The sequence below is a fragment of the Myotis davidii genome, unplaced genomic scaffold (assembly GCF_000327345.1).
Source record: "Myotis davidii unplaced genomic scaffold, ASM32734v1 scaffold705, whole genome shotgun sequence".
Taxonomy (NCBI): domain Eukaryota; kingdom Metazoa; phylum Chordata; class Mammalia; order Chiroptera; family Vespertilionidae; genus Myotis; species Myotis davidii.
This window is the reverse complement of record NW_006296405.1, coordinates 1,254,487-1,266,788: the sequence shown is the minus strand read 5'-3', so window position 1 is coordinate 1,266,788 and position 12,302 is coordinate 1,254,487. Positions and strand designations below refer to the sequence as shown.

General features: G+C 38.2%; 1 protein-coding gene across 6 annotated transcripts in view; it reads right to left on the bottom strand.

Moving 5' to 3' along the window:
- The window catches only part of TNPO3 (transportin 3), a 104,664-nt gene that overhangs the window by 6,658 nt on the left and 85,704 nt on the right, over positions 1–12,302 (bottom strand). For all 6 annotated transcript variants that reach the window (XM_015568891.1, XM_015568888.1, XM_006771385.2 and 3 more), the window contains 2 exons: positions 12,097–12,264; positions 7,247–7,359 (listed from right to left, as the gene is read on the bottom strand). In XM_015568891.1, coding sequence (XP_015424377.1) covers positions 7,247–7,359; positions 12,097–12,264 — 281 coding nt within the window. The remainder of the gene's footprint in view (positions 1–7,246; positions 7,360–12,096; positions 12,265–12,302) is intronic.

Below are 12,302 nucleotides of genomic sequence, written 5' to 3'. Positions count from 1 at the left end.
CTATCCACCGAGCCAAACTGGCTAGGGCTACTAACCCTATTTCAAAAGATAAATATGCTGAAGTTCAAAGTAACAGCCAGTAAGTGGCAAGATTCAAACCGACATCTGTGACTCTAAGCCCCAGGTTCCCAGTTGCTCTAACTGGAGTCAATATCATCCTGCCCTTCTACTGACCAACTAGTTACTAGAAGGAACAGAGTAAAACAATAGTAGAGAAAAGCAACTAATTATACTTTTACCCCTGAGACAGCTTGTAGGTAGAATACTACTTCTACTGGGAGGATTTATAGTAAAAATAAATAATTTTATAAGGTCATCCCAGTCAATACTAGTATATGCCTCCTTAGTAGAAGGGAAGTCCCCTTTTCTGGCAAAATGTGTCACGAAAGCAGGCAGTCACATGCTACTTTCCAGTCATACATCCCACTTGATTTCTGGCCAAAAGTCAGTTACTTCTGGGGCATGAAGTTAAGCCACAGGTAAACTAAAAATAGCACTCAAGGTTTGGGATTTTAACTTTAACAAAATTATTGGCGATACTCTGGGAGATGAGAAAGTAAACCATTTTGAAAAATGACACTAAGACTTCCAATCAAGTCCGGCCAGAGTGGTTCACTGACCTATGAACCAGGAGGTCACGGTTTGATTCCCTGTCAGAGCACATGCCCAGGTTGCAGGCTCAATCCCCTGTAGGGGGCATGCAGGAGGCAGCTGATCAATGATTCTCTCTCATCACTGATGTTTCTTCCCCCCCCCCCCAACAAACAAACAAAAAAAACAAATTAAAAAACAAGACTTCAGGTCTAGAAAGCAGTGTAGGTAAATGTGGTACTCGAGCTCTAACCGGTTTGGCTCAGTGGATAGAGCATCAGCCTGCAGACTGAAAGGTCCCAGGTTCGATTCCGGTCAAGGGCATGTACCTTGGTTGTGGGCACATCCCCAGTATGAGGTGTGCAGGAGGCAGCTCATCGATGTTTCTCTCCCATCGATGTTTCTAACTCTCTATCCCTCTCCCTTCCACTCTATAAAACTCAATAAAATATTTTTTAAAAATGTGGTACTCGAATCCTCCCATATCCACATCAAAATTACAACTCAACTACAGATGAACTATCATTCTGAACTGCCTGAAATCCAGCCAAATGGAAGTCCTGTAACTAGGGATTTAAAGAAGCCACATTGGGACTAGTAGGAGGGGTGAAAACTCAAAACCTATGTATGGTGTTTTAAAACTGGGAGGGATTTTTCAGCTGTATAGGTCCTCCCTGAGGAGCGAGGAGTCCTACCCTCACACCAGGCCTCCCAGCCCAGGGTTCCAGAACTAGAAAGAGAAGTCCCATTAACTTCTGGCTATAAAAACCAGTAGGGATTGTGGCTGAGTGACACAGAAAGCTGCTGGAGTCAGAGGCAGTTCCTCTTAAAGGGCTTATGCATGGACTTAACTCTAACTCACTCCCCCTGAGCTCCAGCACAGCTTAAAAGTATGAGGGACATACAAGGAGGAACTGAATTGTCTGGCATTGGGGCAAGAGCTGGTGGGGGGGTGGGGCGGGAGAAATGGTGGTGGTGCAGCTTTCTGTCAGACAAAAGTACTGGCAGAGTTCCTTGTTCCTTTTCTGAGACCTTCCCGCACAGAGCTGGAAGGCAGGCACCACTTCTGGGTCTCCATCAACCTGGCTCACAGCGTTCACCCTGCCCTGGTAATTCCCTGAGACCTGGCACCTATCAACTTGCTGTCCCACCCAAGGTGTTTCCAGGGGCGTTTCCATATAAATGGACTCTCCTGTCCCATGCTTCAGACTTTCCTAAAATCTTTCAAATAAGCATCTATGTGTACTTTGCATCTCTTGCTAAGTGGCTCCAGGCATGGCACTAGAGGCAACCAGCCTTGGTTTACAGCTTGGCCTTTCCTGGGCACCTCCAAGCCCAGCACAAGTAGCAATCATCTACAGACTGCTTTGCAGCTCATGCTGGTGGCCCCAGACAAGCACAGGCAGTAGCTGATCTTGCATCTCCAAGGAGGCTGCAGAGCCAGTGTACCCAGTGGACAGCTTTAGACCATGATGGATTACAGTCTACCATCTCCACTAGCAACACTAGTCAAGGGGTGGACCCTATGAGCACCAAAGCCTCACTGAAGCAAGTCCTGTTCCATAGCTCTTCTCTGTTGTTGCAGCCAGTCCTCACAGCTGATTGGCCTGGGGGTCGATCCTTCCCCATGATGCAATTAAGGCTCAATGACAACAGGACAGTGCACATAGCCCACACAGGGGTGCACTTGGAGCATCCAGCTCAGGTTACTGGGAAGGCTGTGCCACTGGGCCCTAGAGGACACCTACTACATAAGGCCACTCTACCAAGTCCAGAAGACATATAGCAACTCTACCTAATACATAGAAACAAACACAGGGAAACAGCCAACATGTGGATACAACAAAAAACAGGTCCCAAGTAAAAGAACAGGAGAAATTTCCAAGAACTAAATGAAATGGAGGTAAGCAAACTGCTAGATATAGAGTTCAAAACAATGGTTATAAAGACGCTCGAGGAACTTACTGAGAACTTCAATGGCATGAAAAAAGACATAGAAACCATAAAAAATAACCAATCAGAAATGAAGGGTATATTAATTGAAATGAAGAATAATTTACAGGAATCAGCAGTACAGTAGATGAAGCTGAGAATAAAATCAGCAATTTGGGATATAAGGAAGCAAAAAACACACAACCCGAACAGCAAAAAGAAATCCCAAAGTATGAAGATACTGTCAGTGGTCTCTAGGACAAGGTCAAGTGTGCCACCATTTACATCATGGGGCTGCAGGAAAGAGAAGAGAGAAAAGCAAGAAATTGAAAATCTATTTGAAAAAATAATGACAGAAAAGTTCCTTCACCTGGTCAAGGAAAGAGACATACAAGCCCAGGAAGAGCAGAGAATCCCAAACAAGATAAACCCAAAGAGGGCCCCCACCAAGACACATCATAATTAAAATGCAAAAGGTTAAAGATAAAGAGAGAACCTTAAAAGCAGTAAGGGAAAAGCAGTTAGTTATCTACAAGGGAGCTCCCATAAGACTGTCGGCTGAGATCTCAATAAAAATTTTGCAGGCCAGAAGGGAGTGGCAAGGAATATGTAAAGTTATGAAAAGCAAGTACCTAAACCAAGATTACTCTACCCAGCAAAGCTATCATTTAGAATTGAAGGACATACAAAGAGCTGCTCACACAAGAAAAAGCTAAAGTAGTTCATCACCATCAAACCAGTATTACCTGAAATGTTAAAGGGTCTTCTTTAAGAAGAAAAAAAAAGATAAAAAATATTAAGAATAAAATGGCAATATATACATATTTATTAACAACTGAATCTAAAAAACAAAATAAATAAAGCAGAACAGAAAGAGCCTCAGATATAGAGAACATTTTTAAAAAAATATATATTTTATTCATTTTAGAGAGGAAGGGAGAGGGAGAGGGAGATAGAAACATCAATGGTGAGAGAGAATCATTGATTGGCTGCCTCCTGCACGCCCCCTACTGGGGATCAAGCCCACAACCCAGGCATGTGCCCTTGGCCGGAACTGAACCTGGGACACTTCAGTCCGCAGGCTGAGGCTTTATCCATTGAGCCAAATCAGCTAGGGCTATAGAGAACATTTTGATGGTTGCCAGATAGGAGAAGAGTTTGGGGGGAGGGTGAAAGAGGCGAAGGAATTAAGAAATACAAGTTGGTTGTCACAGAATAGTCATGGAGATGTAAAGTACAGTATAGGGAATAGAGTCAATAATATTCTAAAAAACAAAAAGAAAAAATAATATTCTAATAACTATGTCTGATGTCAGATGGATATGAGATTTATCAGGGTGATCACCTGGTAAGTTATATAGTGTCTAACCACTGAAATGAATATAATATTGTATGTCAACTGTAATTAAAAAATAAAAATGATTAAAAAATATTAAATAAGTAAAAAAAATAAAATGACATTAAGAAATCAATTCTCATATCTTAAGAAACCTGAAACACCAATCAGAAAGAATGTATGCACCCCTATGTTCATAGCAGTGCAATTTACAATAGCTAAAATCTGGAAACAGCCCAAGTGCACATCAGTAGATGAGTGGATAAAAAAGCTGTGGTACATTTACACCATGGAATACTATGCAGCAGTAAAAAAGAAGGATCTCTTACTCTTTGAAACAACATGGAAGGACCTGGAGAGTATCATGCTAAGTGAACTAAGCCAGTCAGAGAAAGAGAAGAATCACATGGTCTCACTCATATGTGGAATCTAATGAACAAAATAAACTGATGAACAAAATAGATCTAGAGACATAGAAGCATAGAACAGACTGGAATCTCAGAGGGAAGGCGAGGGAGGGTGAGTGAGTGGTAAGCACTTGTATGCATATATGCATAACCCATGGTCACCAATAATAGGGTGGCGAAGGTCTGGGGTGTGGGGTGAGCTAGAAGGGGGCAATGGGGGAAAACGGGGGACATATGTAATACGTTCAATAATAAAGATTTTTTTAAAAAGAAATCAATTCTTAGAAAAGAAGATTAGCTCTTAGCTCTTGATCCATTGCCTAAAATTCATTGTATTTTTTCTCACTTTTAAAAACTGGGTCTGGTTTCAAATATAAAAGTATAGCACATGGTCATGAAATAAATGCAAATAGTACAGAGGTTATGAAGTGCAAGTTTCCCTTCCCTTCCTGGTCCTAGTTATATATCTTTCCAGAAATAATTTTCTATGCATAAAGTAATATATGTGTGTGTGTATATATATATATATATATATTAAAAAGTACACATTAGTTCATTTATAATAGCATCAAAAAGAATAAAATGCTTAAACTACAAAATGTTGCTGCAAGAAATTAAAGACACCAATAAATGGAAAGACATCTTGTGCTCATGGATTGGAAGACTTAATATTGTTAAGATGTCAATACTATCCAAACTGATCTACAGATTCAATGTAATTCCTATTAAAAAAAAAAATCCCAATTGACTTTTTGTGTGTGAAAACAAAAAAATGTGGAATCACAAGGGACCTAGAAGAGCCAAAATAATCTTGAAAAGAACAAAGTTGGAGGTCTCACACTACCCAATTTTAAAATTGAAGCTATAGTAATTAAAATGGTATGGTACTAACATAAAGACGGACACACAGACCAATGGAATAGAGAACCCAGAAATAAATCCCTTGCATATGATTTTCAATAAAAATGCCACTCAATGCAGAAAAAGGCAGTGCTGGGAAAACTAGATGTCCACATGCAAAAACAAAGTTGGACGCTTAACATACACCATATACAAAAACTAACTCAAAATTGATCAAAGACCTAAAACTATAAAACTGTTAGAAAAAAATAGGGTAAAAACTTCATGACATTAGATTTGATAATGATTTCTTGGATATGACACCAAAAGCACAGGCAACAAAAGTAAAAACAGATATGGAGAGATCAGAACCTAATGTACTGTTCGTGGGAAGATAAAATAGCCACTATGGAAAATAGTATGGAGGTTCTTCAAAAAATTAAACAGACTTGCCATATAATTCAGAAATTCCATGTCCAGATATATATCCAAAAGAATTGAAAGCCGGGGCTTAAGATATTTGTATATTCATGTTCACAGAAGCATTACTTAGAACAGACAAGAGGCTGAAACAACTCAAATATTCATCAGCAGAGGAATAAAAAAATAAAATGTGGTGTATATATAGACACACACACACACACACACAAATGTTATTTTAGCCTTAAAAAGAAATTCTGACACATGCTATAACACAGATGAACCTTGAAGATATTATGCTAAACAAATCACAAAAGAACAAATAAATACAGTATGATTTCACTTATATGAGGTATCTAGAGCACTCAATCACACACACACACACACACACACACACACACACACACACACAGCAGAATGATCGCTGCCAGGGGCAGGGTGAGCAGAGAATGGGCACAGCCTCAGTTGTGCAAAATGAAAAAGTTCTACAGTCACAACAATGTGAACGTACTTACACTGCTAACAGTGTACTCAAAATGATTAAGATGATCAACTCTGTATTTTATCAAAATTAAAATAAAAAAATTTAAGTGCAAGTTGAGTTTACATGATACTGTTATTCCCTCCTTTATATCTTATTTTTCATATATGCACTTTTTCCTTTTTTTTTTAAGTGCCTACTTACTAGTATAGACAAACTGCTATATAATTGTTGTCTACTGATGGGCAATTGGAATATTTCAAGTTTTTTCCACTATAACCTTTTGCAACACTCATTCTTGGATCTAGAAATTGTCCCACAACTGAATGAATATAAGCCACCGCCTAAAATTTAGTCAAAATTCTAGACTCTAGACACAAAAAGGAATATCCAGGCAAGGTAACACACAGTTATAACATCCAATTTAAGTTGCTGTCATTAATATTATCAAGGACCATAAAAGTCTCATAACCTTTGATTCAATGATTTTAATGAAAATGGTCAAAAGAAGGAAAGGCTAGACTTGCCATATTATCTATAACACTGAAAACAACAACAAACAACAAGATCAAATGTCTACTAAGAAAAGTACTATAAAGAAATCAAGCAATACCTGTATAGATATAAAATAGTGATTAGAAAGACTATGTAGCTATATAAAATGTTTATTACGTTCATAGTGAAAAACCCACTTATGTACACGTAACGTTTTAAGTGAGCTGTAAACAAGTGGCTCATGGGCCTAATGCATCCCAGAGAGATTTTTATTTGTTTTAGGTATGGCAAAATTTTTCCAATTTATTGCAGTCTACATCACTCTGTTTTACAATCAATGTTTCACCTATTCAGACACCTGCATTCTTGACCCCTGAATATGAATGAGAATTGAGGACTTCAAAGGAAAAAACATCTCCTGCAGGGTAGTGTGCTGCTCAGTGCATTTTTCTTTTGAAAAATATAATGCTTCCACTTACTTATTAAGTTCTTATAACAGTTAATATATGTACAATAAAACTGACACACACATATACTACATGGTGATATTTTCCCCAAGACTGGCTTCCCATGCCAATCTGCAATTCAAGACTACATGGACACTAAAAATACAAAGGCACATAAGAAACATACTCCTGGGCAGATCTGTAACTAAGATGGTACAAGAAACAAAGGTATATTTCTCTACACACCCCAGCTGCAGTTCATACTCCTTTAAAAACACACACACCCAGCATCACTCACCTAGTGACTTGTTTGTGGAAATCTGTTAGTTGTTTGTGTGTCACTGTGACAGCTCCCACAGTTGTTTCTTTTGGCAAACCTTTCAAGGAATTCTCTAACCATCGACAAAAAGTCTGTACCAAGAAGAAGAAGAAGAGTTTTTAAAGGAGGCAGGGCTTACTCAACTGGGACTGTATAGGTAATAACAAAAACCTGCATGTTTTCCTTAGTACATTAGTGCCCTGGGGCTTGGAAGCAAGTAAAAGAATTAACAAAAGCACTATTTTCAGGTCATTCAACCCTCTGGGGGTTGGAATCAGATACAAAGACATGCCTAGACTTCCCTTCAAAGGGGTAGCAGACATCATTTCAGAAAGAGCCTTCTTCCTTGAGATGGAAGTCTCTCCTGGACGAGGCTATTGTTCTGTTCCTGTCATTAAACTCATACAGTATTTTAAAAATTAAATATCTGCCATAAAACTCTGAGTCTAAAGATCAAAGGCAAAGGTTCAGGTATCAGAAAGGGTAGGGACAAAAAGTATAGTTAGTAAACATGTCAAAGTATAAATGTAATATAAATTCAGAAATTTCAGGATTTTAAGGTCATCTCTCTCAGAAGTCATGTCAATAAGGTCTTTCGTGATACCCTCCCTTCCTTGGATTAGAAAGTTCTTTTGTTGTTCACTCTAGTTGATATTTAGAAAAATTTATTTATACCCAAACAAGGTATCTTTGTACCTTTCATATGCACAAAAACTGCTTATCCTCCGCCCCCTTGCTTCCTTCCTTCTTCAAACTAAAAATCAAAATTCTAGAGACTTCCTCTGGATTCTTATTTTCAGTTGAATTGTTCTTCTTTGAGTTAGTTCTAATTTTTCTTCACATTTTTCTTAAGTAATGTATACTTTGGTTATAGTTTCCAGCTAATTTTTTGACATTATATGTTTTCCCATTATGTTAATTTATGATAACAGACTAGAGAAAAGTAAATATTACGCTACAAATGCTTTAAAAGTACTGCATGGCGCACTCTCCCTCCTGGAAGCATGCCGTCCCTTTCCCCTTGCCCTCTTCTTCCCCCAGGTGCATTTCCTTTCCTTTTCCCTCTCCTAAGCTCCAAGGGCCCTTCTTTAGCCTCTATAACTTGTTTCCTGAGCCTATTTCTTCGACTCACTTCTACCTGTGTGACTTTCTAAATAAACTTTCTCTTATAGTTTGAATCTTGGCTTTGAATTCTTTCTTAGCCAGAACTCAAGTACCAAAGTTGCTGAACTGAGGTCTGGTCTGACACCACCAGTTTTAACACCTGGTGTCATTTTCATTGTTACCAACAGTATTATCATCAATGAGGATTGTGATGAGGCCCTTAGAATCTGTACCACTGAACTGGATTATATGGGAAACAAGTGCAGTAAACTCTCATGTACAGGAAATTCAAAACTATTTGTAGGAAGCTTGTAACCATACTCACATCAACTAGAATCAAGACTAAAAACAAAAAAGTTTAATAATCTTCCTCAGACCTTTGTTGGCCTCTGGACTCCTGCTGGTGTCCAGATGTCTGTGGTTATCAATCACTTCTTGCCTCTCCCATTTATCCTTCACTTGACATAAAAGAAGCCTGAATTCTGTACTTTCTTAAGATGGATTTCAGACATCTTCTCCATCAATAAACCTTTCCTTATTCCAAAAGAATACTGCATAATATTTCAAATGTTGCCCTCAAGGAAGACAACACTCTCCTCAAACAAAAAAAGCCCTAGCTGGTTTGGGCTCTATCCACCGAGCCAAACCGGTTTTGGCGATGATTCTCTCTTATCATTGACTAGAGGTCCGGTGCATGAATTTGTGCATGGGTGGGGTCCCTTGGCCTGGCAGGCAATCGGGACTGCAGGAGGTTGGCCGGCAATGGGAGGTTGGCTGTGGGAGCACACTGACCACCAGGGGTCAGCTCCTGCACTAAGTGTCTGCCCCCTGGTGGTCAGTGCCTCGTCATTGTGAGTGGTCATTCAGTCGACAGATCGTAGTGGTTGCTTAGGCTTTTATATATATCGACGTTTCTATCTCTTTCTCCCTTCCTCTCTGAAATCAATAAAAAGTATATTTAACACATTGTATGCGGGAAACATATTTATACGTTTTACGTTGACTGGTAGTAGAGCGCGGGACACGTATTAATATGTTTTTTATAGACTAGCGGTAGAATGCGGGTAACGTATAAATACATAAACTAAAGTTATCGTAATTTTACTGAATGTTGCCATTTGCGCAAAAAATTAGCAAAAATGGCTCACGCCACCTGTTAGTGCGTGATAAAAACTACCCGCAAACAATGTGTTAAAAAACCCAACACACACACACACACAAAGCAGGGACAACAAATTCAGGAAATCCTCAATTGACAAAGTTTTGGTATTTAAAAAAATCACTCAGGAGTTAACAAAACAAAAACAGTACGAAACTAAACTAAAAAGCAGAGACTAATTAGCTAGCATATAATGAGCCTTGTCATCTTCCAGTAAAGCAATCTGAGAAATTAGGTTGAAAATACTGAATAAGCCCAACTGGCATGGCTCAGTGGTTGAGCATCGACCTATGAACCAGGAGGTCATGATTCGATTCCCAGTCAGGGCACATGCCCAGGTTGTGGGCTTGATCCCCAGTGTGGGGTATGCAGGAGGCAGCAGATCGATGATTCTCTCTCATCACTGATGTCTCTCTCTCCCTTTCTCTCAGAAATCAATAAAAATATATTAAAAAAAAGAAAATACTGAATAAATTTGTCACAGGTGGCTAGCCAAGAAAGAAAGGGCTTTAGAAGTTCACTCAAGTCAAGAGACAAAGTTGGCAAGTCATCTTCTATTAAAAAGGTATTGAACTTTGAAAATGGTATGATTAAGAAAGTTCTCAAGAATGTAAATGTTCTCTGGACTTAAATACTTAGTTACAACTTCAATCAGTTTACTTATAGGGTATAGACAACCCAAATTTATGTAAGAGTTCCTTTACAAAAACTCAGCTGTAGTTGATATTTACAGAAAATAATCACTTTAAATTGCTTCATTAGCTCATGGGTCTATAGCAGTGATGGCGAACCTATGACACACGTGTCAGAGGTGACAAGCAAACTCATTTTTTTGGTTGATTTTTCTTTGTTAAATATATAAATATATATTTATGTATATTTAAATATATAAAATAAATATCAAAAGTATATGTCTTTGTTTTACTATGATTGCAAAGACCAAAAGATTTCTATATGTGACAGGCACCAGAGTTAAGTTAGGGCTTTTCAAAATGCTGACACGCCAAGCTCAAAAGGTTCGCCATCACTGGTCTATAGTAAACTCTTAAAGAGCACATGGTTACATGGTTTGTACTCCTGTCCAAACTTGCTGTTCTCATTTTCTTCTTCTGCTAGCATTTAACTATGTTTACAAATCAAGAATGTTTTTGTAAAATGAAATTTATATAATAAGTCTTTTGTTACTTGGAAACCAAGTGTATTTGTAAAAAAGTGAGAAAGTATGGACATTTTATTTCTCATGTCAAGGACTTTTGGAATTAAAGTTGTTGGTCTCTAGGCTCACAGAGTACTTTCTTCAGGAAAACACAAAAGTACTACTGTATTAGATTGAAACAGAACATATGAATTGAACACACAGCAATGGGAACTGCTGGTACTATTCATTCCTAAAACACTTGAACTTACATGGAAGCACTGAAGGATTATTTGATAAAAGCAGTCATGCAGGAGCCTCAGAGTTTGATATATAAGAATTAAAGTTAATGTGGCTGTTTCTGAAGTATAAATCTAAAGAAAATGTTGGAAATCTATTAAGCATCTGCTCTCCATGTGAATGTTTTTTGTTTGAACCTAAGATCAAGTAAAGCATATGCCCACTAAGACAATATACACTAATCACTGAATATTGGAGATGAACACACCAGACCAGGTAGAACTTCTGACTCAGTCATATTAGAGTCTTACAGTAAAAGTGCATTCTCTTTTGTAAAACTGCTGAAATTGAGGCTAAGAACTGCCACTGATAACATAAAGCAAAAGACAATGTTAAGATACACATGTACTTCAAAGTTGTAAGTATCTGGATATTTCTCTTCTGGTAGATAGCTCACTTTAACTAGGTCCAACTGCTTTTATATTAAATATCAAAAATTATAAATCCTATTTAAAAAAATAAATTACAGGCTATGATATATTTTGTCACTATGTTCAGAATTTTCATCAGCATACATAACCTGATTTATGACTATGTGGACTAGTACTGAAATTTCTTGGGCATTACTGGATAGCCTAAAAAAAAGGTCCATGCTCAGGTGATAAAAAAAACTTGGTTGAAGAAGTAAAGCAGGAAGCAAATAAATCCAATAAGGAAGCAAATCAAATATATATTATAGACTAGTTTTACAACATACCTATATGCCTCCAAATGCTCTGACTCAATTTATTACCAGGGAACCATACAGTGCTATCTAAGGAGCTTGGAGTTAATTAACACTTCCTAAATCACCTGTAACAATATACAAGTGATACATGGGCATTTCCCACAAATGAACACATTTCTCACTGATGGCCACAGAGCTGAATTCAAAACTTAGTATTCACTTAGGGTACACTTAGTATTCACTTAATTTATAAGCCATACAACAGTGACAAAAATATGCTTTCAATAACCCAGTGATGAATCAATGGCCTCATATGACCCCCTTCGTCTAACAATTAAACTTAGCAATATGCCTAAATTAGGATCCATGAATGTTCAATAGGGCTGCTTTCAAAGGTATAGTTGGCTGCAAGGAACCAAAGTTTAGGCCTGGGAGTAATGGGTACCTAATGAAAATAATCTTACCGGTCTGTCAACCTGCATGATCTCCCAGAGCACTTCGGCCACATCTGGTAAGGTGTAGGGAGGGAGACAAAAGCAGCATGTGTGGAGCAGCTGGCTTACTAGTTGCTGTCCAAGCTGGTTCATCACCTGTCCAATCAATTCTTTCCGTAATTCAAAGTCCTCTTCATGCTGTAAAGAAAACAGGAGCAATGGATAAATTTCAACTT